This window comes from Phaseolus vulgaris, chromosome 2 (genome assembly GCF_000499845.2).
Source record: "Phaseolus vulgaris cultivar G19833 chromosome 2, P. vulgaris v2.0, whole genome shotgun sequence".
Classification (NCBI taxonomy): Eukaryota; Viridiplantae; Streptophyta; class Magnoliopsida; order Fabales; family Fabaceae; genus Phaseolus; species Phaseolus vulgaris.
In genome coordinates this window covers 35556118-35581840 of record NC_023758.2, presented here as the reverse complement: position 1 = coordinate 35581840, position 25723 = coordinate 35556118, and the positions used below count along the sequence as shown (strand labels likewise).

Here is a 25723-nt window from a genome sequence, read left to right as displayed (position 1 = left end):
CTTATAAGCATAATTATTAGTATGATCCATTGATTAATCCCTAAAACCTTAACACTGTAACTTCACCATAGGTTATATATTATGCAACGTTGGCATAGTGAAGATGACAAGACTCCATTAATAAGTATCCTACACCACTCCTATTAGCGATAATTTTGGATCATACCAGCATTCTTCATTTATAATTTATTAATTTATTTCAAAACTGTTTTTAATAAATTATTTACAGTATTATCTTCATAAAGAATACTGACTTTTGATATTACTCTTGCATCACCTATAACAACTAGGCGATTTTATTTTTATATATTTATAATATAGAAATTCATTGACAATGTTGTTAACCTTTTTTTTATAAAATCATCCATCAATTATAATTGTATTACGTAGTTTAACTTGTAATTTAAATATAATGTTTATCGATAAAATTAAAATTTAAAGGCATAAAATTTACCTTTTATTGATCGCTTGCCTTCCCTCATTTTGTCAGATAAAACACCCTTTCAATTATTATACAGCCAAGTTTCATCTGTTACATATTTACGTATTTTTGAGAGCCTATGTTGTGCAATAGTAAATCATCCCAAACACAAATTTGATCCCCGTGCTCAATGGGGCGTCTTTATTGGATATCTACCTAATTTAAAGGCTACAAATTATATGATTTTGAAGACAAATTATTACTTTTGACAACACGATCCATTTGCTGTAAAAGTAGTCATCAGTATCTTGAAAGTCTAAGAAACAAACCAATGTGTCAAGGTCATCTGCCAAAAGCAAAATATCGGGTCATGACAAATGCTTGTGTGGAGCTAGCATGGATACGTTATATCCTGTGAGACCTCGTGACTTTGCGAAACAAGTTGGGAGTCCATGATATTTACTCACCAACTTGAGGGGGTATTGGAATTATTATATTTTTCATATAGATGTATATAGAAAGTGTATCAATGTATAATATACATGGTAAAAATAAGACAATAATTTGGTGTAATTCTTGATAGAAAGACATAACATATGAAGTAGCAAATTATATGGAGCATATCTCTCCAATATGATTGTATATAAATAGTAGGTATGCGTTGAATGAATTTAAAGAAATATCCTTTCCGTAATATTTGATATAAATGGTATTGCATTCATAAGAAAATGTTAAGCTTACAATATTGTCTTTGTTATAGTATTTGTTTGATTGAAATTAATTTTAAAAAGAAATCCTAAAAAAATATGTGGAATCATACATCTATTTTACCAATGTTGAATTGTTTGATTTTGTTAATTATTATTTAAAATGAAAATAAAAAAATACTAAATAAAAGGAGATTACAATGTTCATTTCAACCAATTAATTATAAGGATATGTTTGACCGAATTCTCCATATTTCACAAATAGAAGTTACATAAGTTTCAACCAATTGTTGGATTGAGTGTTTATCATTATGCTAAAAATTATAACTGATAGTCAGGACATAATTCTTTTTACTTAAGAGTATAACAATTTAAATGTCATGATTTGACAATAACTTGACATACCTGACCTCTATTAGGGAACAATATGTCACCTGCAACATGTCATGTGTGTTATAAGTGTTATAACATATTACAGTAATCATATGTTCCATCATTTATGGTCCAATTGTAGTTAGTGCACACTATAAGAAAATAGTTGTTTAGCATCGACTTAACTGACATTAACAAGAAAAATTCGACATTAATTAGTCAATAGCGCTGGATTCGGATCACACCTAAACCCTTAAACCAGTGACATTATTTCATTAGCGTTGACTTAGACTTAGCCAACACGTTTTTTATACTAATTTTTTAACTAAAATAATTTAGCGCGAGCTTGACCGACACTAATATTTTTTATTTAAGAATTTATTTAATTTTGCATCGATCTTATTTTATAATTTATTTAATTTAGCGTCGAATAAGTCAATGTTAAATAAGATCTATTTTTAATATTAATTAAAATGTATCGATTTGATCGGCGCTAATGAAAGCAATTTAAAAATAAAGTTTTTCGTAAAATGCCTCATCCTTAAATAAATAAAATATAAACAAAAAAATTGTGGATAAGAAAATTTATCATCTTTAAATTAAAAATAATCCATAATTTCTATTCGTTGTCATGAAGGTGCATAGATTCATAGCATAACTGATTTAAATAAGTATAAATACAAATCAGGCATAGATTGTGGGACTCTATATTTAGAAAAAATAAATAAATACATTAAGCAGATTTTATTAAAACCGACTAAACCGATGCTAATAGAAATATTTATTTAATTAAAAAATATAAATAATCTTATAATTTTTAATTTCTTTTTAAAAAATTAATTTTTACATCACATTAATTAATGTTAATAGTGTTTAAATTTAACTAACACTAATATTTGAAAACTAATTTAATATTTTCTCGTAGTGGCATATGAGAAGTCAAGATAAAGTTGTGTCATGGTGGCACAACTTTAATTAATTTTTCTTTTAACTAAAATCATGTTACTTTAACACGGCTTTAGGGTAACTAAATTATTTCACGTTTTTAAAATAATAAATATTAATATATTTATTAATTATTTAATTATATTTGAAATTAATTAAAATTGTGTATTTAATTGTTATTTTATAAATAACAATTTTATGTTTGTAGATGGGTTTTAAAAAGTATTACCTTATAGTTTATGTAAATAATAATATTAATATGTAAAATATAATTTATTTTAAATAGTATATAAAATTTTGATGTGAAAAATATAACTTTCACAATTGTATAATTGTATTAAAGGACGAGGAATGATAATTTTAATAAAAAATTTAAGATAGTAAAAATGTGTTTAAAATTATTGTTTTGTTGAATGATTAGGTTTACATTATAGCTTATGAGTGAATTTATGTTGCAGTTGAATAAAATAAAATGAAGTATAAATATACGAATAAAAAAATAGAAAACTAATAACAAAATTGGATTACAATATTAACTTTAACTAAAACAACATAGGAGGTTGTAGGATCCTCTCAGTCTTGGACTTGAAAACTTACGTGAGCAAGTTAGTAATACAATTTTTGCTTATACGAGATGGTCTTGTGCACCATCAGACTTATCACCCACCTAGACATTACATGATTTAGAGCCAAAACAACATGCTACTAACATCATAGCTATTTCAATTGCAATCTTTGTAAGTATACAATTTTTCCATATTAATGTCAATGTTATGCAAATCTTATGGACTCCGTAATCTTGTTAACCTCATAATGAAAAACATAACGATGATGACGATATCAATGATAATAATGATTCACCTCCACTTCTACCCCATTTAATGATCACCCTCAACAAATAAGAATATCACTTTATGAGACGTATTGGTATAAATGAATTACTTATAAAATTCTCCTTTATACTCTTTATTCTATAATGAAATTTACTCAATTGTCTATTTTTAATTTTGTCCTTTCTTACTATCATTTCTAAAACATCACCTATTACTCCTACTTATTCTCGAAATTCACAATGATAATGCTTTTGAATTTTTATTTTTTTTTACAGTTACAATTGAACACAATAATTGAATAATGTAGCCATAAACTGATCTTCAATTGTTAATATAACACATTAATATTCCTTCAAAGAGGCGAAGGGTCTTCACGCCGCGTATTATTCAAAGTTCAAAGTTTAATATATGAAAATAATTAAAGCAAGTTATTAACTGAAAAAGTGAAAATGATATAAAGATATTTGTCATAAAACAATAAATCTATAGATATAAAGATAAAACAAAATAATATTTTAAAATATAAATATTTAACTGCTCATTTTACCACTTAATTATCAGATAAAAGTAAAACGTATAAACTATACATTATTCAATAAACATAAAATAAATATCGGATAAACAATTTATGTAGATTAAATTAATTTTGTACAGTATTTTCATTTTATAAATGTAGTTTGTATTGGACAAAATAAATAGTTTTAAAGAAATTGAAATTTAGGCTGTAATTGTCAGTAATTTTTAGTTTTAACTTAAAAAATGTGTTTTTTTAAATGTTGTTTTCGAAAGAAGGAAAACAAAAGGATGTAAAGTTAAAAGAAAGAAGGTTGATGAACTAGTTACTTATTTAATTACTAATTATCTAAATTTTAAATTTGATAACAAAATATTTGATAGTTAATTAGATATCAATTTAAAAATTATTTAAAAATAATATAAATTAATTTAAAAATCAATTTTTTTTTAGTTTCTAAAATAGCATGTAAATTAATTATTTTTTATTTTTAAAATTGATTTTTATTTCATGATTTTTTTTAGTGTTTATTAAAAAAATTGAAAAAATAATAATTACAATTTTGTAATTAATTATATTTTTATTTATTATATTTAGAAACACAATCGGAAAAAATAAATTTATTATTATATCATATAATTAATTAAATATACATTATCAAAGAGATAATTGATTATTATTTTTCTTAATAGATTCTTTTTTAATAGTTTTAGAAATCAACTACAAAAGGAACGTAAAACAGATAAAATAATGATATGCTATTTTAATATATCAATCTCCTGAAATAGATAAGTTACTTATGATTTATGTATATAATCATATCCTCAAAAAGAGAAAATAAATATTTACATTTTAAATATATCCGGCTCAAAAATAAATAAGATAAGATTTGAGAGTGTAATCTTATATATTTTTCTTTTTAAATCTAAGAAACTCTAAAACATTGAAATATTCAATCTCAAATCTTGATATATTTAATTAATATCTTGAGATAAATAAATAATGTGATTATAAGATTAGATTGAATAAACTAATTATATCTTATTATCTTTTGTAAGCTAGGTGTGATTGGGCTATAAAAGTAGTGTAGTGAGAATGACTGATGTATCGGAAGAGAGATTGGAAGAGAAAAAGAGATGGAAAGAGAAAGCAACAACAACATGACTCTTCCTCCTGGTTCTGTGATGACAAGATCAGTGTGGTCTTACAATCTTGAATCGGAGTTTGAGTTGATTCGTTCTATCATTTCCTTATACCATTTCATCTCTATGGACACAGAGTTCCCCGGTGTTGTCTTCCAGTCGCATCCAGTATTCCGACAACCACAAAATAACTACGCAGTGATGAAAGCTAACGTGGACAGTATGCACCTCATTCAAGTGGGTCTCACCCTTTCAGACGGCCACGGCAACCTTCCAACCTTTGGAACCTCCAACCGCTTCATTTGGGAATTCAATTTCTGCGAGTTTGATGTGACACAACATCCTCATGCTCCTCACTCCATCGCCCTCCTCCGACGTCAAGGCATGGATTTTGACAGGAATCGAAAGTTTGGAGTGAGCATTGTGCGATTTGCTGAGTTGATGATGTTCTCAGGACTCCTTTGCAACAATAATATTCAGTGGATTGCTTTTCATAGTACCTATGATTTTGGGTACATGGTGAAGATATTGAGCCAACGCTTTTTTTATATGCAATCATTTCTACCTACAAACTTGTGTGACTTTCTTCAACTGGTTAAATACTTCTTTGGATACAGAGTATACGACGTTAAACACCTCATCAGATTTTGTCCAAACCTTCACGGCGGTTTAGACAAAGTTTCTGACTTTCTAGGTTTGGATAATAGTGGCAGAAGAAGTCATCATGCAGGCTCTGATAGCTTAGTCACTCTCCATGTTTTTAATAAAATTAAAACTCTCTATTTTCATACAAAGTTTGACTTATCAAAACATGCAGACGTTCTCTATGGTTTAGAGATGCCTTAATTTTCTCTTTTTACCATCTTTCTACTTCTCTTATCTTCTCTTTTCAGTACAATGTAATTTCTAAATTCTACTATAATATATATCACTTCAGTTTATCCTACCTTTCTCTCTTCTTTTTTTCCACCCTCATGTTTCTTTTTTCATAATACTAATAGTTGCAAATTAGATGACTTCGTCATTGTACTATTCTTTTGTTTAGTATTTTTTATTTTATTTTGATTTTATATAATAATTAACAAAATCAAACAATTTAAGATTGAATAAATAGATGTATGATTCCATAAATTTATTAGGATTTATATTAAAAAATTAATTTCAATCAAACAAATAATATAACAAAAACAATATTGTAATGCTTAACATTTTCTTCAGTAATATTTATATTGTGATGGAATAAATTAATATAATGAAAACTTATTTATTTTGCATTTCTAAATAAATGGTATCTAATAATAAGTAGACGGGAGAATAGGACTCGTTTTAGTGTGATTTAAAGTTATAATTAAAAATAAAACAAACAACTCACCTAGTATAATTTAATATTATTCAGTAATATTTTAATATAAAAGTGTTCTTTTATTGGATAAAGATTGGTTTTAGATTTTAAAATTGACAAAAAAATGTAAGATAAAATAAATAAAATAATTATTTTAAATTTATATATATATATATATAGATATGCTAAAATAGATAATTAGTTATGATTTACTTATAATCATATCATCCTGAAAAAGGAAAAATATTTAGATGAATACAAAATCTAAAAATGCATTCCGAAAAAGAATTTATGAAATTGAGAAAAGTGTTCTAAAAATCCAAATTCAGAAATGTGGTCGGAAAAAAGGTTCCAAAAATATTTTTATCCTCACCCCTATTTTAATTTAGAGTATTTTTGTCATTTCACTTTATTATAGTTCATATAATTTAAAATTCTCTTGATTCAGGTTAACTTTTTTTATTTTATTTAGTGTCCGTTTAATCCACGTTATTATTTTATATTTTTTAAATTTTTATTTTTAAAAAAAAATTGTGTATTAGATCTGTAAGTCAATTTTGTTAGTGTTAAACATTACACAAACTCTCATACTATCAATTAAACCAATATTAACAAGATATTTATTATATTAAAAATAAAAATAATTTTATTTTCTTTTAATTATTTTGTTACAATTAATTTTCTGTTTTGCCTTAGAGTTGTATTAACATAAGTTAATAGGATCGCAATTTAAAACTTAATTTAATGTTTTCTTATTATTCGATTTGATTAATAGCAAAACGTATTTAGTGTATCATAAAAAAACTTATTGTATATTAGTTTTGACTTATGGAGTGCAAAAATTGTAACGGACGTAAAAAAAAAAATACAGCCACCCCACCATCTTTTTTCTCTCTCAATTTTTTTTTTTATTTTCTCCATCTCTCTTTCAACTTTTTTTTCTCTTCTTTCTCTCTTCATTTTTTTTTCCATACCTCATTTATTTCAAAATCTGATCATGTCATGTTATAGTTGAGGAGTCACGATGCATTTCTACTCTTGATCAGATTTTCAAATAAAGTAAGTTCATTTTTACTCTAAATATCTCTTATTCTCTATCTTTCTCTACGATTTAGTCTTCAATTTTAGTGGGGTCCGTTGAGAAAAATGTTTCTCTCAACTTGATTAAGCTCATACTAAAATTTAGTAGTATTTGAATAAATTGCTATAGGTCCCTAAAGTTTGGGTAGAATTTTCATCAGAATAAGAAATTTAAGGTAAGAGAAGCTAACTTTAATTTTTAATAGTATCCTAGGTTAGAAGATTTGGATGCATAGATGTTGTTTGTTTATATATATACTGTTTAAACTGGTAAAAATATTAGATTTTGATGGTTTCGGGTGTGTTTGGATTAGAGGGTGTGGGGGAGTGGAAAGTTGAGGGTGAGTGGGAGTGGAAGTGTGAAGAAAGTTGAGGTTGTTTGGATTGGGGTATGTTAGAGTGGATGTGTGAGGAAAGTTTATTGAAAATTGTGAGTGATGTGATAGTTGTAAGAATATTATAAATTATTTTGAATAGTAAAGTTTGTGAGATTACAATTTTACCCTTGTATATAAAAAAAGAATAAATAATAATTAATCCTATTTCATATTTTAGTTAATTATAATTTAAAATTAAAGTATAATTATATTATTTAACATTTTATTAATTAAGAATTATTTTTTATTTAAGTTAATTTATGTACATCATTTTAATGTTATAAATGATTTTTTAAATTATGTTATGTTATATATATACAAATATATATAAAATTAATTTTAATAATATTTTTCATTATTATGAATAGCAAAATTAATAAATTTTAAAAAGAAAATATAAATTTAAAATATAACATGAATATTAAGTAGGTGTCAAAATATATAATATAAAGTCATTACATGAAGAACATAATAATGTTAATTAGAAAAAGAAAAGACATTCCCAGTAATAACATTTGAATCCTTCTTGTGGAGACCTTCAAACGGTTTTCTAGAAGACATATCTTATTCCGTTGTATGATAATAATTTCATCTTTTTCATCGGCAACGTCTTCAATGCACCATTTGAAAAAATTACAGCCTAGAACCATGCCACTTCTAATCTGTTTTGAAGAAAACAATAAAATTGAATAATGAATAAGTTTAACATAACATTCTTAAGTTTGTTTCAAACCTAATTGAATAAATTTTACCTTGTAGTTGGGACAGCCCCAAAAAAAATTTCCAGCATTTTTTTGTGTTGTCGCTATTCTCAAAACAGCAAATTGTCCACAATCACAAATAGGAGCAACGAAGGCACTTGTGCTCTCAGTAGCATGGGTAAAAGCACAACGTTTTTGCACACTACAACCAGTACAACTAGATGACAACGTGTTATGATACGCAGACATTGAATGACACTTAAGCAATGGTGTTGAAGTAATAAGATGGTAAAAAAGTTGCATTAAAAACAATATGATTATGTAAATAAGTAGCATGAAAAGTAGCATAAAACCTTAACAATAGCAATAACAATGTCAACGTCAAAAATAACAATAACAATTCATTAATGTTCAACATGAAAATTAGAAATAAAAATAACAATGATAATAACATAATGATAAAACACTCAATGGCCTTGATGACGTCGAATGTCACTCAGAGTATCCTCAATTCTGTCCATCCTTTGATCAACCCTGTCAATTCGGGTATTCATGTTTTGTATGCCGAACAAAATTTGAGTTAATAATTCCCTTTGAGTGGGGTTTGCCTCCTTAGGTTAACCACCTTCAACATCTTGTGCTGACAATTCATCCTCTTCATCATCTTCTTCATCATCTTCTTCGTGTGCATGGTGAGGTCTACCAAGTTGCCATATGCCATTGACCTGGAATATATTTAATTTTGTCATACTTTTTTTGCCAAAGTAATGATTCCAGCCTAGCATTATTGCTTGTTCATTCGACAAGTCGAAGCCATACACCTGCAAGATCCTCGTTATCAAATTTGCATATGGGAGAGGCATCTTGTTATCCTGACATTTGATGATGTGTTGCATGATGTAATGAGGCCAATTAGTGCGTACATTATTCTTGATTAACCACATCATGAAAATATCTTCATTCAGTAGTTGTGCATAGTTGCTTCCTCGAGGGCACAAGATATGCACCCATGTGTAATGCAATAGTCCGTCGTTCATTTTCAGACTACCGACATTTTTTAGATTTTCACCTTCAACATCTTCACGAATCATGGACGATAATGCTAGACCTCGATCAAAATTCAGTTCCTCAGGGATCGTCCCAGAGGTTAACTTAAGACCATCATACTGTAGATGAGCAATGGTCATCCAATCTTTTTCTTTAATGTGTATCATTTTTCCGCAAATCTCAATGGCAAGGTGACCAACAGGTGTGAATTTTGCATTTGTATAAAATAATCTTACCAAATCCTCATAATACGGAAGATTAATTCCAAGGAAAGGTTGTAAACCTTGCCAATTCAGAAGATTTTGGTATTCAAATCCTGGACCAGCAAAAAATGGAGTATGCATCACTTTTGGTGGTAATACTGCTCTTGCGTGAAAGTTCTTTTCAAAAACCACCATTTGACGCCTGGTACTGAAGTATCTTGAATAATCAAGAACTTCTGGAATCCTCGTTGGTGGAGGAGGAACGTCAACATCTTCTGCTGGAGATTTACCCTTACGGGTTCTGTTACGTTTGTGGGATGATGATGCCATCTATAATGCAATTACTACAATAAATAACTAAACAGAAGTTAACATAATATCAGAAGTTAACATAATATCATAAAGCAATAGTGCAAGTTCAGAAAGCAAAATATTACATTGCTAATGAAAGTAGAAGTTCACAAAGCAAAATATTACATGTCCAATAACTAACAAAGACAGTCGAATATTACATGTCCAATAACTAACAAAGACAGTCAAATATTACATGTCCAGCTACTAACAAAGACAGTCGAATATTACATTAATAATAATTAAAGGTAACCCCCACGCAGAGATATGAAATCAATGCCTAGTCATAAATCCAAACAATTTTGTCATTCGACGCTTATATGGCATCCCAAATAGTTGCTTAACTCTTCCGGGATGGTCACATAAAAACTCATAGCATTGATCCATGAGTTGTTCATCTTGAATGCTTAGCTCCACGAGCATTGCCCAAATATCAGACTCTGAGTACTGGTATGAGGCATGGCGTCGATGGTGGTGTACATGCTCAGCATATAGGTCGTTTCTTCATCTAATTTCGGCAGCTATATCTTGAGCTGTTGTTGCCTGTGCACGAGCAATATTCACCAAATGAGAGGCATTTTCATTTCCATCCTTCATTGATGACACGCATTGTTGAAGATTAGTATTCAACATTGCAAATTGTTCATCAATGTCGTCCATAGTGGGGCCTTTTCTCTTTGATCCTCGGGATGAGGATGTGCCCGCAGAGCCAGCAGATGGCATAGAAAGAGTGTTTGATGGTGTGTCTGAAGGAGTGTCACTAGATTGGAATTGAGGAGCAGGTGATCGTGGGACGTAGTCATCTGCCTCCTCAAAGTTCGGTTGTTCGGGGATATAATCCATATTATTCTCCCCAAGGTTGACACTGAAATTGGTCATGTCAGGAGGTGAATTGATGTCACGGGCTGTCCTGACCCGACTTCCCGTGGCTCTATCATTGGACCACAACTCCTCCATAAGGTCATAATGGCGTGAAACGCCATTTTGCTGCAGATGGTTTGGCCTACATACATTTCACATATTAGTATATGATGCGAAATGTGAAGTTAAATGTAATTGTTACGTAAAAAAGTACTTATCATTGTACCTTAATCAGCTCACTCCAAACTTCGTCCTCGGCTTCAAAAAGTTTGGTGGTTTGGTTCCATGCGAAACCACTCAATCCACCAAACAAATCATGGATTTCCCTCCACATGTCTTTCAGGCTTTTTTGCCGATTCTTCACATTATTTTTCTTAATACCCGATAAACCAGCCTCATTTAAAGCCATAACTATGTTAGTGTATCCTAGAGTGGTCCAGCTACCAACAATTCTACACCCTTTTCGTACCTCGTCAATCATTGCATTCAGCAAAATTAGGTTCATCTTCGTCGTCCACTTGGTGAACTCTCGATAAGAACCTGATAAATTTGAAGCCACATTTTTTCCGCGATCCATTTAATTAACTTAAATAAAGTTAGGATGACAAACATTGAAAAATGGTAGAAAATATATTATTTCATGAAATTAATTGTTTACATAATCTTGTCACATTTCGTTTGCTATAACGTCCCTAATATCACATCCTATCCTGTAATCATGTTCACGAGCATGGGTGGTGCTTGGTTGGATATCTTGTTATAACAATTCATTATCTACTTCTTCAAGCAGAGACTCATCATTGTCAATCCCGCATAGAAAGTTATGCAGAATACAACAAACTAAAACAATTTTTGTCATAGTATCCACATCATAATGTGGCTCAGTCCCACTGGCTATAATTGGAAAACGTTTTTTAAGCACCCCAAAGGTTCTCTCAATTACGTTCCTAAGTGATGAATGTCGACGATTAAACAACTCTTTTGCATTTTGTGGCCCTCTTCGCGAATATTCTTTCAAATGGTATCTCACCCCGCGATAAGGTGTTATTATATTTCGTTTTAACATAAAACCTGCATCACCAAGATAGTATTTTCCTACAAAGATTGTGGAAAGCTGGGTTAGTATATACTACTACAACCTTTTAATTTTTTTGCACACCCAATCCCCTATAACTAACCTTCTGGAATAACCAAAGGATCGCCTCGTACCAAAGCATCTTTCAATATCCTTGAATCGGAGGCAATTCTTTCCCAACCGGCTAAGACATATGTGAACTTCATGTCAAAGTCACAGGCTGCAAATATGTTTTGGGTTGGCCAATCTTTTCTCCCTCGAAAACGAGGCGCATCAGCACGTGCAACCTTAGCACGTACATGACTCCCATCTATGGCCCCTAAACAATCCTAATGTAAACAAAAATTCATAACTTTAATTAAACACAAACTAAAGAAGACAATACACATAATTTCAAGTAATGTTATTATCAACAAACCTTAAAATAGGGGAAAAATCGACTGTTGTTAAGGATGTGTGGTTCTACAACCGTTCCATTTGGTTGAATTAAGAATTCCCCCTCCAACCTTAAAATTGCACTCAAAACATTATGAAAGTGACGGAAAACTGTTTCTCCAGACCGATGGAAAAAGAATGACACACTTCGATTCTTCACATTATGCCCAATAATGTGTAGAAATTTCGCTACTTGTTCTTCCACGGTTGATCGATATGCATCTTTAACAAGTCTAGTTCCCCGTATTCGTTCACATAATTTAATGAAAGCTTTCGGTCCCATGCGAATAATGTGACGAGATTGTTCAGTGTGAACCAAGTACTCCATCAATTTTTGTCTGCGACGCTCTTTTTGTGGTTCAGACTCACTGATACAGTTGCTTGTAGTAGGCACCGTGCGTAACAATTTCAATCCAAAAGCAATCATACAAAGAATCATGACTGATGCACCTTCATTATTTTTTTTATTTGTTCTTCGATTTGTGAAATTAAATTCATGTTCGTCGCAACAAGATCGTCATAAATTGCAACTGTTTCCTCAAAGTGTATCATCTCTGCCTCGTCATAATTTCTTTCCGAATTCATACCGAATGCGGTTACCGTATCGGTGTAAAAGTACACCAATACAGTTACCCTAAAACGTACTTTTAATTAATTTTAATAAAAAAATTCATAAAAAGTATTATATCATTCAATAACATAATTTAATCAAACAACAAATAAATATAAACAAACCAAATAATTTATGTAGAATCTCAAAAAATATTAACTAAACATTAACAAATTTTATTTGTATTTTGTAAAAATATTATTTACAAATAAAATTTTTCTTATGTAAAATTTTTCTGACTTTTTAAATTACTATAACATTTAATTCTAACACCAATAATTAATGTGAAATACAAATTAAAAAAAATTAAGTCAAAATCATATTTCTACTCAAAACTTTGACAGTTTTTTTTAATTACTACAACATTTTTATAATGTTTTTAATTATAACATTAATAAATTATGTTAAATCTACAAAAATAAAACCCTATAAAAATATTTTTAAAATTTTGAATTCCATTATGTCTAAATTAAATTTTGTAAATCTTTTTTATAAACAATTTATTTTTAAGTAAATAATTACTTTGTACATTTATTATTAAAATATCAATTAAAAATACAACTTCTAAAATATCAATTACTTTTTAAAAAACCCACAAATTACAAATTTCTATTTCCAATTGTAAAAATATTCATTTTAAAAACATTAATTTTTTTCTTATAAACAATTAAATCTTATAACAAAAATAACTAAAACATTTTTTTTTAATATTTTTAATGATAATATTAATAATTTTTGTCCAATCATTTTAAATAAATAAATCTATTCTCTTATAAACAATATTTAACTAAACTTTTTCAGTTTTCTTTAATCACTACAATAATTTTTTATTTGATTTAATTATAACATTAATAATTTATGTTTACTATAATCAAAAACCTAAACTTTACAAATTTTTGTTTCCATTCTCTAAATCATTCATTTCATACAAATAAATATTTTTTTAAATCTTAGAAAAATTATAACTATCTACAAAAATTAAAACAATAAATCAAATAAAAGAATTAATTTACTAACTCCTTAACATAATTAACTAAACTAAAGTCTAAACAAATTATATTACAACCAACATTAATTTACTAACTCTTTAACATAATTAACTAAAACATAACTTTACATAAAAAAAATTTAAAAACCTGAAGATAAGCAAGAACAGCACAATAAGATGATTGATAGGATGACGAACACCAGTGCCTGAAAACCACATAAAACAAAATAAGAAACACAGAATTTCAAAAAATTTAGAACATAATCGATTATCCCTTCAGTTATATACATAGGATAATCGATTATCCATGGATAATCGATTATGTTAGTAGGCAAAAATCAAGCATAATCGATTATGACAATAAATAATCGATTATGACCCTTTTTCCACACTTCAGATAATCGATTATGGGTTGAAATTTTTTACAGATAATCGATTACTAACTTTGCTTAATCGATTATCTTCACCATAATCGATTATGTGACCAGTTCTAATTCAGCCATAATCGATTATGCACCATTCAAAGACATGCTCTCACCTCAGACGAACCCACAGATGAACCCAGATGAACCACAGAGATGAACCCAGGACGTGAGATGAACAAGCTATACGTAACTCAAGCCCCTAACACAAACTATGATGGCTTACGAATCTCTCCAACCACACTACACTACACTCTCTAAAGGCTCGCTTTCTTTGCTTTTCTGTGAATGGAGGAACCACCTTCATGCTTCGTGTTATATAGTCAGCTTCATTCCACACCCACCTACCTCACCCACTGCATTCACTCACCTTTCACAGTTTCACACACGGTCAAACGATTCCTGAGCCAAGTCAGGAATCTGAAGCTTTCATGTGGCATGCATGCAGGGGCACTGTTCAGCACAAAAGCAAGGACACCAAAGTAACTTACTATGAATGACGTGGCACTCCCTCTCTTCAGCTCAACTTTCTCTTCATCTTTGGAGAGAACCCAAATTCACTCTCATTTCTCTTTCCTTCCATCCTCACCCGCAACAATTCATGGATCCAAATGGGGTGATGTTGTGACTTCCGTCATCGCCAACAGGACCACCCCTGGAACCAAACAAGCCCTTAGTGTTTAAGTGTTGTTTTTTTAATGTTAAATAGGATTTTGAATGTTATGGATTGCATTTTGAATTATATTGAAGATGAAAATGGTATGGAACTTTTTTTTATTTTTTTTTATCAATGAGCAGCAGGAACTTTAGATGTAACCCAAGACCAAACATTCAATTGGGCCATAGAAAAGATTTCAGAGTGATCCACCACTCCACCGTTGAAAATGATCTTATTCCTATGATTCCAGATCTCCCTTACCACAGCAATCCACACGATTCCCAAAACTGAGTTTGACAGATACAAATGTCTTACAAAAAGAGAACTGAATAAAATTTTAGAGGGATCAATGGGAGCAACCGACACCAAACCTTTGTATATGTATTAGGAATGTATTGAAAAACTTCAAGTCTGTATAGAAATCAATAGGACTTGTATTGTAATGGTTAAATATATTTTCTAGGGTGTTACAAAAATAATAGACAAATTGTTACTATATATAATTTTAATATATTCTAATCAATAATTCTTGAAATAAAATAAAATTGTGATGTAGTAGAAATAAATTATATTCCCATCATTCAAAATTATAAAACAAAAAGTAATATATGAAAATAATTAAAGTAAGTTATTAACTGAAAAACTGAGAATGATATAAAGATATTTGTGATAAAAGAATAAATCTATAGATATAAAGATAAAACAAAAGAATATTTTCAAATAAAAATATTTAATTGCTCATTTTACCACTTAATTATCAGATAAAAGTAAAACGTATAAATTATACATAATAATCAATGTATTTTTTTATAATAAATATCGTCTGACCAATTTATGTTGATTAAATTAATTTGTACAGTATTTTCATTTTATAACTATATATAGTTTGTATTAGACAAGATAAATAGTTTTAAATAAATTGAAATTTAGGCTGTAAATGTCTGTCATTTTTAGTTTTAACTTAAAAAAATGTGTTTTTTTTTAATGTACACTTTATGTTGTTTGTGGAATATAGTTCATGATTGAAAGGTAAATTTTATGCCTTTACATTTTAGTTTTATCGTTAAACTTTATATTTAAATTACAAGTTTAATACAATTATAATTGATGAATGGTTTTATTAAAAAAGTTAATCACGTTTTTAATGAACTTTTATATCATAAATATATAAAAATAAAATCGCCTAGTTGTTATAGGTGATAGAAGAGTAATATCAAAAATATAAGATCATACTGTAAACAGTTTATTAAAAAAAATTGAAAAAAATAACTACAATTTTGTAATTAATTATATTGTTATTTATTAAATTTAGAAACACAATCGGAAAAATTAAATTTATTATTATATCATATATTAATTAAATATACATTATCAAAATTGAGATAATTGATTATTATTTTTTTTAATAGATTATTTTTTTTTGAATAGTTTTAGAAATCAGCTAAAAAAATGTACGTAAAATAGATAAAATAATGATATGCAATTTAAATATATCAATCTCCTAAAATATAGATAAGTTACTTATGATATACATATATAATCATCTCCTCAGAAAATAAATATTTACATTTTAAATATATCTCGCTCAAAAATAAATAAGATAATTAGATCTAATTGTGCGTTGAGATAGAAAAGATAAATGATATGTGATTCTAAAATGATTAACTCTTAAAATATGTATTAAAAAGATAAAATTTAATGAAGATAAGATTTCAGAGCGTAATCTTATATTTTTTTAAAATCTAAGAAACTTCAATAAAGGAAAATGCAATCTCAATCTTGATATATTTAATTAATATCTTGAATCATATCATAAATAAATAATAAGTGTGATTATAAGATTAGATTAAAGAAATCATTTATATCTTATTATCTTTTATAAGTTATGTCTGATTGGACTATAAAAGTAGTGTAGTGAGAAGGATTGATGTAGTTGTTTTGTTGTTCTTTAAGGAAAGAGAAAGAGAGATTGGAAGGGAAAGAGATATCGGAAGAGAAAGAGAGATGAAAATAGAAAGCAACAACAGCATGACTCACCCTAGCGATTCTGTGATGACAAGATCAGTGTGGTCTTACAACCTTGAATCGGAGTTCGAGTTGATTCGTTCTGTCATTGATTCGTTTTGTCATTGCCTTATACCCTTTCATCTCAATGGATACAGAGTTCCCTGGCGTCGTCTTTCAGTCGCATCCAGCATTCCGACAACCACAAAATAACTACGCAGTGATGAAAGCTAACGTGGACAGTATGCATCTCATTCAAGTGGGCCTCACCCTTTCAGACGGCCACGGCAACCTTCCAACCTTTGGAACCTCCAACCGCTTCATTTGGGAATTCAATTTCTGTGAGTTTGATGTGACACAACATACTCATGCTCCTCACTCCATCGCCCTCCTCCGACGTCAAGGCATAGATTTTGACAAGAATCGAAAGTTTGGAGTGAGCATTATGCGATTTGCTGAGTTGATGATGTTCTCAGGACTCCTCTGCAACAATAATATTCAGTGGATTGCTTTTCATAGTACCTATGATTTTGGGTACATGGTGAAGATATTGAGCCAACGCTTTTTTTTATATGCAACCATTTCTACCTACAAACTTGTGTGACTTTCTTCAACTGGTCAAATTCTTCTTTGGATATAGAGTATACGACGTTAAACATTTCATCAGATTTTGTCCAAACTTTCACGAAGGTTTAGACAAAGTTTCTGACTCTCTAGGTTTGGATAATAGTGGCAGAAGAAGTCATCATGCAGGCTCCGATAACTTAGTCACTCTCCATGTTTTTAATAAAATTAAAACTCTCTATTTTCATATAAAGTTTGACTTGTCAAAACATGCAGGCGTTCTTTATGGTTTAGAGATGCCTTAATTTTCCCTTTTTACCATCTTTCTACTTTTCTTATCTTCTCTTTTCACTACAATGTAATTTCCAAATTCTACAATAATATATATCACTTCAGTTTATCCTACCTTTCTCTCTTCTTTTTTTCCACCCTTATGTTTCTTCTTTCATAATATTAATAGTTGCAAATTAGATGACTTCATCATTGTACTATTTTGTTTAGTATTTTTTATTTATTTTCATTTTATATAATAATTAATAAAATCAAACAATTTAAGATTGAATAAATAGATGTATGAGTCCATAAATTTATTAAGATTTATATTAAAAAATTAATTTCAATCAAACAAATCATATAACAAAAACAATATTGTAATGCTTAACATTTTCTTATGAATCCAGTAATATTTATGTTGTGATGGAATAAATTATTATAATGAAAACTTATTTATTTTGCATTCTTAAATAAATGTTATCTAATAATAAGTAGATGGTACAATAGGGCTCCTTTTAGTGTGATTTACAGTTATAATTAAAAATAAAACAAAAAAACTCACTTGATATAATTTAATAGTTTGATTTTGGTCTGTCATTTTTTTTAATTATATATATATATATATATATATATATATATATATATATTAAATCATATTTAATTATATATAATTTTAAATTTCTAATTGACAATTAATATATTTAATTAAATAAATTAAAGTATTTATATGTTAAATTATTCTATTATAATTAATTAGAAATAATTTGTAAGGTTTAATGATTTAATTTATAATTATTTTCTTATTTTTTAAATAATATTAAATAAAAGAATTATTTTATTTAAATTATATATATTTTTCTTAAAAAAATATTGATATTTTATGGAAAAGAAAGTTTTGAAAGAAGAGAAAGGAAGAGAAATAAAAAGTAACTAAATTGCAAAATTGTATAGGAAAAGAGATATAAAAAAAAAACTTAAAAAATTAGTTACGCGCGCTGTAGGAATGTTCGCCCAACGACTTCGAATGACATGGTATTTGGTTAGGACAAAATTACCCTTAATTCATCCCGGAAATTACAGTCAGCCATGCTCATGACACTCTTGGTTCCATCATCTGGTTAGAGTTAGTTTCTGCAATCTCCCATCCCTTTTCTATTCCCTAGATCGTGAGCTCTTTCTCTCTCATCACTTTTTTCTCTCTTTCTCGGGATTTCCTCCCAATGCCATCTCCTACATTAAGGTTTTCTTCTTTTTTACTTCATTGCATGGAAGCTGTTTGATGGAATTAAATTATAGAATTATGGTGAAATTTGTTGACTAACTCTTTGAACATTTTATTGAATCAGTTATTTTTTCACCATGCGTGTTTCAGGATCTAAAGGTCTACTTTAGTCACGCAATTTTGGTTGTTGTGGTAGCGTAACAAAGATGAATAGGACTGCGAAACTCAAATCGTCGAGTTCTGAATTGGACCTTGATCGGCCCAACATTGAGGATTACCTACCCTCTGGATCCAGTGTTCAACATGAACGGCAAGGGAAGCTCCGCCTGTAAGTGTCTCCGCTGTTTTTTTTTCATTTTCTTGTCTTGCTTTAACTGTTGCTTAGATTCTCCAAGATAAGGGGCAATGAAAATGGAGTAGTTTTCTGTTTGCATGATGATTATGTTCTGAATTAAGTTGTCATTTCAGGTGTGATTTGATCGATATTTCACCTAGTCTGTCTGAGGCAGCAGGTGCCATTGTAGATGTGAGGTTTTGACCTTGTCTTCATATGCTGTTCTTCTGCCTTTTGGTTTTGGTATGTCAATTATTATCTTTTGGAAAATTGCTGATGATGGAATAGTTATGGAGAGAATTTAACGGCAAACATGATGTGTTCAACATTTTCTAAAACTAAATCTTGGCCTGCTGCAATGCAATAGATCGTCTCCCAATGTTGTCAAAATTGAGATCCTACCAAGAATCCGGAAGGGGATGGATGATCGTAAGTTGCAGGATCATAACATGTATACTAAGTTCCTAGCTACAACATAAAACTATACTGTCAATAGATACATATGCATAGAAAATAACTTAGATAACAAAAATGACATCTAAATCACGATATTTAACTATAGTTCAGAATTCTTAACATATAGCCAGCCCATAATATATCATAACATGATTTTTTTGATAGCATAACTGAAAGAACAAATCACAAATAAAATTGAAAGAGAACTGCCCACTACCAACAACAGAGTATGCAGAACAATATAGTCAATGAAGGCAGAATTCTAAGTGCATAAACACAAGGCAGAGGCCAGAGCGCAAAGTGAGGGAGCTGGATAGGTTAGAGAGTGCAAAGAAGGGTTACTATTAGGCAGAGAGGAGTCCACCAATGAGGGAATAAGACAGGTTTTGTTTTTCATCCTGGGTCACGAAACCGGACCAGAGATCCTACAGACCAGCTAGTATGATCTGCAATTTCATACTGATCCCAAAATTCCCATTTCCAGGTGAAATCCAGCAGAGAGGAACTGTGATTTCTTGTCTTGTATATTTATATTTCTGTGTAATTCTCAGATTATATGTCCAAGCCTGAAGCCATCACACATGTCATTTTTTCTTGAAATATCACTCTCATTTTGGTTACTCACTGAATTTTATGTTGGATAGGATTCATTCACAAGGTGCTTCAAATCAAATCCTCCAGAACCTTGGAACTGGAACGTTTATTTGTTTCCTTTGTGGTGCTGTGGACTTGTGATTCGATATTTGATTATTTTCCCTATTAGGTTAGGCTATTCCTTTTCTTTATATACTTACATGTTACGCATGATGATGCACTAGTACTTTGGAAATCATTCAATCCTATGGTTTTCCAAGCTAATTTTCAATGCTACATTTGCTTGTACGATGCATCGAGACTGGACGCATTTTAGGAAAAGTCTATTAGGATATGATTCGAACTTAAGATTTAATTAAATTTAATTTTTGTCTCCCTGCCTTTGGGGATAACAAAAAAATAAAACCAATTTGATTTAAAAATTGATTCCCATGTCTCATGAAATTATGAGCAGACTTTTGCATGTGCACAACTAAATCACAAAGATTTCAAAATCAAAGCAATTCCTTTCAGAAAAAAAAAATTATAAATCAAATTAATTTTCAAATTTTGTGACTTCAAACATGATGTTTGTGTTTGGCCTATTAGTTTCTCTTTTATGCTTCTCATGTTAATGCCTCAGTTCTCAATAATCTTTTTCTGGCTATATGATGTGTCCTGTTTGACTCTGCAGAATTCTAGTGTTGACATTAGGATGGATTATATTTCTTTCATTCTTCATTCCAGTGCACTGCCTCCTAAAAGGAAACGATGATTTGAGGAAAAAGATTGAGGTATCAATTCATATTAGTCTTGCTATTATGTCCAGTAGAAAATTTTTGACACAGATTTCTGTTTCTCTGTTTTGCACACTGGAAAGACTGCATTCAATGGCTTTTATAACCAACGCCATATTGAAATTTTAAGACATCTCTGAAGTGTGAACTCTGTCCATAAAAAGTAAAAGAGGGGCCGGGCCTCAACTTTATGAATGAAATCCTATTTGTCAGTTGTCAAGGTCCAAATATTTGGTATTATTTTGTGTTCTACATATTGTTTATATTTTTTTATTATTATTTTTATTATTACTAGGATAGAGGTTTGAGACTTGGTGTCAATTGAGCTACAGCTCATAGGCCACTTTTATTTTAGTGTTTCAGTAAGCCTTCACTTCGTCTGGTTTTCATTTTAAACACCTATTGTCTGGCTTCAATTAAAGTTGCCTCATCGATCATGAAAATCATGTTTTTGTTCCATATGCTTTATCTTTTATTTTTTGTTAATTTTACTGTCTGAGTTAAAAAAGGATTTTTTACGTGGAAGCTGATTTTTTAAATCTAATTAGTTGTCAACCTAGTAGGTCAATGAAACAAATTTTGGCCATTTTCTGGAGGACATAATTTACTTTTTTCCTTTAATTTTAAATACCTGTTTACTCTAAGATATTGTATGCAGCTGAGATCAAGGCATAACATGAATGCAACTTCTATCTTACTCTTTCTATTTTCATTCCTTTTGGCGGATAGCAACTTAAATTTACTACTAACGTGCTGTGTATCAAATCAATTAACTCTAAATTGCTGAATTCTCGTTTCTTTCAGAGGTGTTTGGTGGAGATGATGTGCAGTTTCTTTGTTGCATCTTGGACTGGGGTTGTCAAGTACCATGGGCCAAGGCCCAGTGTGCGACCAAAACAGGTTTGTCTGATGTATATTGGTTCTTCCGTTTTTTTATTCGCATATCCAGCAAAATATGAATGTTATTTATTGATAATCTGGATTTCCCTTTATTGAACAGGTTTTTGTGGCCAATCATACTTCCATGATTGATTTCATTATCTTAGAACAGATGACTGCATTTGCTGTTATTATGCAGAAGCATCCTGGATGGGTTGGTTAGTGTATAGTACTATTATGTTGCCTTTAGATACACAATGAGCCTTGTCATTATCATCAAAACAGCTTTTTATTTCTATATTTGCTTGTGGCACACCGTATCTGGGTGAATCAGCTTTTTAAAGAACAATGGTGCTAACACAATTCTGCACTTCTTATAAGCTATCTCCTTTATATTTTTTAAATCTTATCATAATGAAAGTTTGTTTTGAATTCAGAGAATGTGAATAATATTCGTAATGTGCAAGAATAAAAAAACTTAGGTTCAAATGACCCTTCAGATTAATTAAGGATGTATACTGATAGAGCTGGTAGTAGAGTGTAGCAAAATAAGAGATAGATTGATATAACAGAAAAACGAGAGATTTGTTATTCACTAGTAGTTACAGAAAACAGAATGCGCATGCATTTTTAGGAACCTGACCCCTGCCAAGCTGATGCCCACATTATCCTGGCCCTTACTTTCCGATCGTATTTTCTATATACCCTGGTAATCTAGCTCGTACTAACTGCCTTCTAGTTAGGAACATAACAAACTATCTAAACATTAATTTAGTTACATGGGATGCCCTTCTAACTCTTTCTCTCAGTTCTCTTTTCATAGACCTTAGATATTGGGGGGCCATACTCTATCAATAGTACCCCAGCGCTAAGTGACACATTGTCCCCAGGATGGAATTGAGGAGGAAAGGTGAGGTTAATCTCCAAGGTGTCTTGTTAGCATACCTTTCATTTGGCCTTGTGCTTGAGGTGAAGTTAATCTCCAAGGTGTCTTGCTGCTGATTGACTTCCTTAACTTTGGAAGGAATTGTGGTTTGCTTTCAACAATAAAGGAGGATGGTCTTGCCCATACAAGGATCGGAAATGAGACATCTTAGTAACTAGTATTGAACCAAAATTCAGCCTGAGCTAAATGCAATGGCTACTGTCTTGGCTTTGTACCTCTCAAGCAATGCAAATTAACCTCCGAACATCTTTTTACCACCTTAATCTGCCCATTCGCTCGATGATGGTTTGTAGTGGTCATTGGAAGTTGGGTACAGACAGACCTTCCGAAAACTACTCAGTTGATAGCGACTAGTAATAATGGATAGGTAACCCCCATAGTTAGTAGTAGAAATAAATAGAGTTTTGTTGTGGGGGGCTGAGATAATTGGAGAAACAAGACATGTTGCCTGTAAATAGGAAAAGGGATTAGGAAGGAGATTTTTATCTTGTGATTTGAGAGGGAAGTCAGATTGTTGTGGGAGAGTCTAGGCCTCCTCTCTAGTGGTTAAGGAGGAAGAAGAAATCAGCCCTTTCAAAAAGATCAACAACCAATTGGTAAGTACCCTAAACACTTGAGGAATCCACCCTCAAAACGCTAGCTACTAAGAAAGAAGACTCAAGCGCTTAAATACATCCACCCGAGCATTCCTTATTACATAATGTGGGACTCAAACACCCATAATACCTAAGTTCCTATTTGTTAGAGCTCCGACCTTAGAGTTGTAGGTGGAAATTGTTGAGAAAATTACTAGTTGACAGGGAAGATCTTTTCATTTTAAACATCATTTTCTTTTAAAAGGTTAAACAAACCCACGCGGGGTCAGCTACATGCACATGGATTCACTTATAATCAGATTATCTTCCATTTTATCTACTTTAACTCTACGTCGTCCTTAGATTTTCTCACGCTCAACCAAATTAATCATGCTAGGTGCTACTGCATCTTTCTATGGTAGTACACTGTACATTTGTTACTAAATTATCTATTCATCCAGATCTACTTTCCTTCAAGTTCGATGAGCACTTCACAAGTTATGCCTGATGCATTTCTGAATTTCAATCACAGGATTATTGCAGAGCACTATTTTAGAGAGTGTAGGGTGTATCTGGTTCAATCGTACAGAGGCGAAGGATCGAGAAATTGTGGCAAGGAAGTAAGTATAATTGAAAATGTTGGGAGAGTATATCTAAAATCTTATTCTTACGCAATTTTTCATATTTCAGATTGAGGGAACATGTCCAGGGAGCTAACAATAACCCTCTTCTTATATTTCCTGAAGGAACTTGTGTAAATAATCACTATACTGTCATGTTTAAGAAGGTACAGGCTTTGCAATTGCACTGAATGTGAAATGCCTAGTTTTACACTTTTACTTATACAATAGGCTTTCCTTTTCCTCTTTAGTTTTGTCTCCATCCACTTGTATTCTAATTCTTGTAGTCTGAAAGTTCTAAATATAATTGAAGTCTCTTCTAATTTTAATGATGTTTAGGGTGCATTTGAACTTGGCTGCACAGTTTGCCCAGTTGCAATCAAGTACAATAAAATTTTCGTAGATGCTTTTTGGAATAGTCGACAGTAAGAAGTTGCTTTTTACATGATAATTATTTCTGTTTCTATTCATTCATGTTTTCTTTTATTGCTGGATAAGAGTTTCTGTATCTGTTACACTTTCAGACAATCATTCACCACTCATCTCTTGCAATTAATGACATCTTGGGCTGTAGTTTGTGATGTTTGGTACTTGGAGCCACAAAACTTGAAGCCAGGAGAGACATCCATTGAATTTGCAGAGAGGTAAAAGACCTTTGTTCCCTATTGTATGAACCACTATGTTTAGCTGCAAGGAATTAAAACAGTATATATCATTCCAATGGTATAGGGTGAGAGCCATAATCTCACATCGTGCTGGGCTTAAAATGGTTCCTTGGGATGGATATTTGAAGTATTCTCGCCCTAGTCCAAAACACAGAGAAAGCAAGTAAGTTAAATTTCTCATTTCTCAAGTCTTTGTCGCCAAGGTTTTATGATTAGAACTATGCATGTCAGTTAATTTTGTTTCAAGTCCAGCAGTCTATAGTAGAGCTTTATAATTAGCTAGCAATGATGCATGTGAGAATCAAAGAGGGAGAGAGAAGATGTTCTCAAGAAGTTTGATCAAGTTAAAATAGACTAAAGTGTAACACATTATTCTCTATGGAAAAAGGCTGGTTACCTTTTAAGATTAAAAGGAGGGTACTGGGGATGGGAGCATAATTTATCTAATATTTGAGAAGTGAAAACTAAGTGACATTTGTGTAATAATGAAACATGTCTTTCCATAAATGACTCGCAACCTAGGCTACACATGAAACTTGTGTCGTTGGCAGCACTTCATGTATGTACTTTTCCATACAGAATATGTTATATATTTTATTAAAATTTAAACTTTCTTCTGAGTTTTGTTATTAACTGTCTCCTTGAATTTGCTTGTACCAACCTGTCATAACTTGTTAGATCTGTTCACACATTTCCCATTCTTGAGAAATTTAAATCATGTTAACCTCTGT

General features: G+C 30.4%; 2 protein-coding genes and 1 pseudogene across 5 annotated transcripts in view; all 3 read left to right on the top strand.

The window, feature by feature from the left end:
• Positions 1-25723, top strand: part of LOC137811715 (glycerol-3-phosphate acyltransferase 9-like) — a 33717-nt gene that overhangs the window by 7686 nt on the left and 308 nt on the right. Inside the window, exons 1-12 of one of the 4 annotated variants that reach the window (XM_068613552.1) lie at positions 18993-19091; positions 19298-19475; positions 19616-19673; positions 20582-20700; positions 21205-21304; positions 22112-22207; positions 22308-22404; positions 24240-24327; positions 24398-24494; positions 24667-24752; positions 24852-24971; positions 25057-25155. In XM_068613552.1, coding sequence (XP_068469653.1) covers positions 19354-19475; positions 19616-19673; positions 20582-20700; positions 21205-21304; positions 22112-22207; positions 22308-22404; positions 24240-24327; positions 24398-24494; positions 24667-24752; positions 24852-24971; positions 25057-25155 — 1082 coding nt within the window. In that variant the 5' untranslated portion in view covers positions 18993-19091; positions 19298-19353. Of the gene's footprint in view, positions 1-18992; positions 19166-19271; positions 19476-19615; positions 19674-20581; positions 20701-21204; positions 21305-22111; positions 22208-22307; positions 22405-24239; positions 24328-24397; positions 24495-24666; positions 24753-24851; positions 24972-25056; positions 25156-25723 lie in introns of those variants that run through there. The other 3 variants (XM_068613550.1, XM_068613551.1, XM_068613553.1) reach the window with 3 other exon arrangements.
• Positions 4903-5780, top strand: LOC137809849 (probable CCR4-associated factor 1 homolog 11). Its single transcript, XM_068610914.1, has one exon. It carries the CDS (start codon positions 4929-4931, stop codon positions 5778-5780), a length of 852 nt encoding a protein of 283 aa, XP_068467015.1. The 5' UTR covers positions 4903-4928.
• On the top strand, positions 17113-17957 carry LOC137809848 (probable CCR4-associated factor 1 homolog 11; annotated as a pseudogene).

Coding starts and splice junctions, on each gene's coding strand:
- LOC137809849 (XM_068610914.1), top strand. CDS start 4,929: ATGGAAAGAGAAAGCAACAACAACATGACTCTTCCTCCTGGTTCTGTG.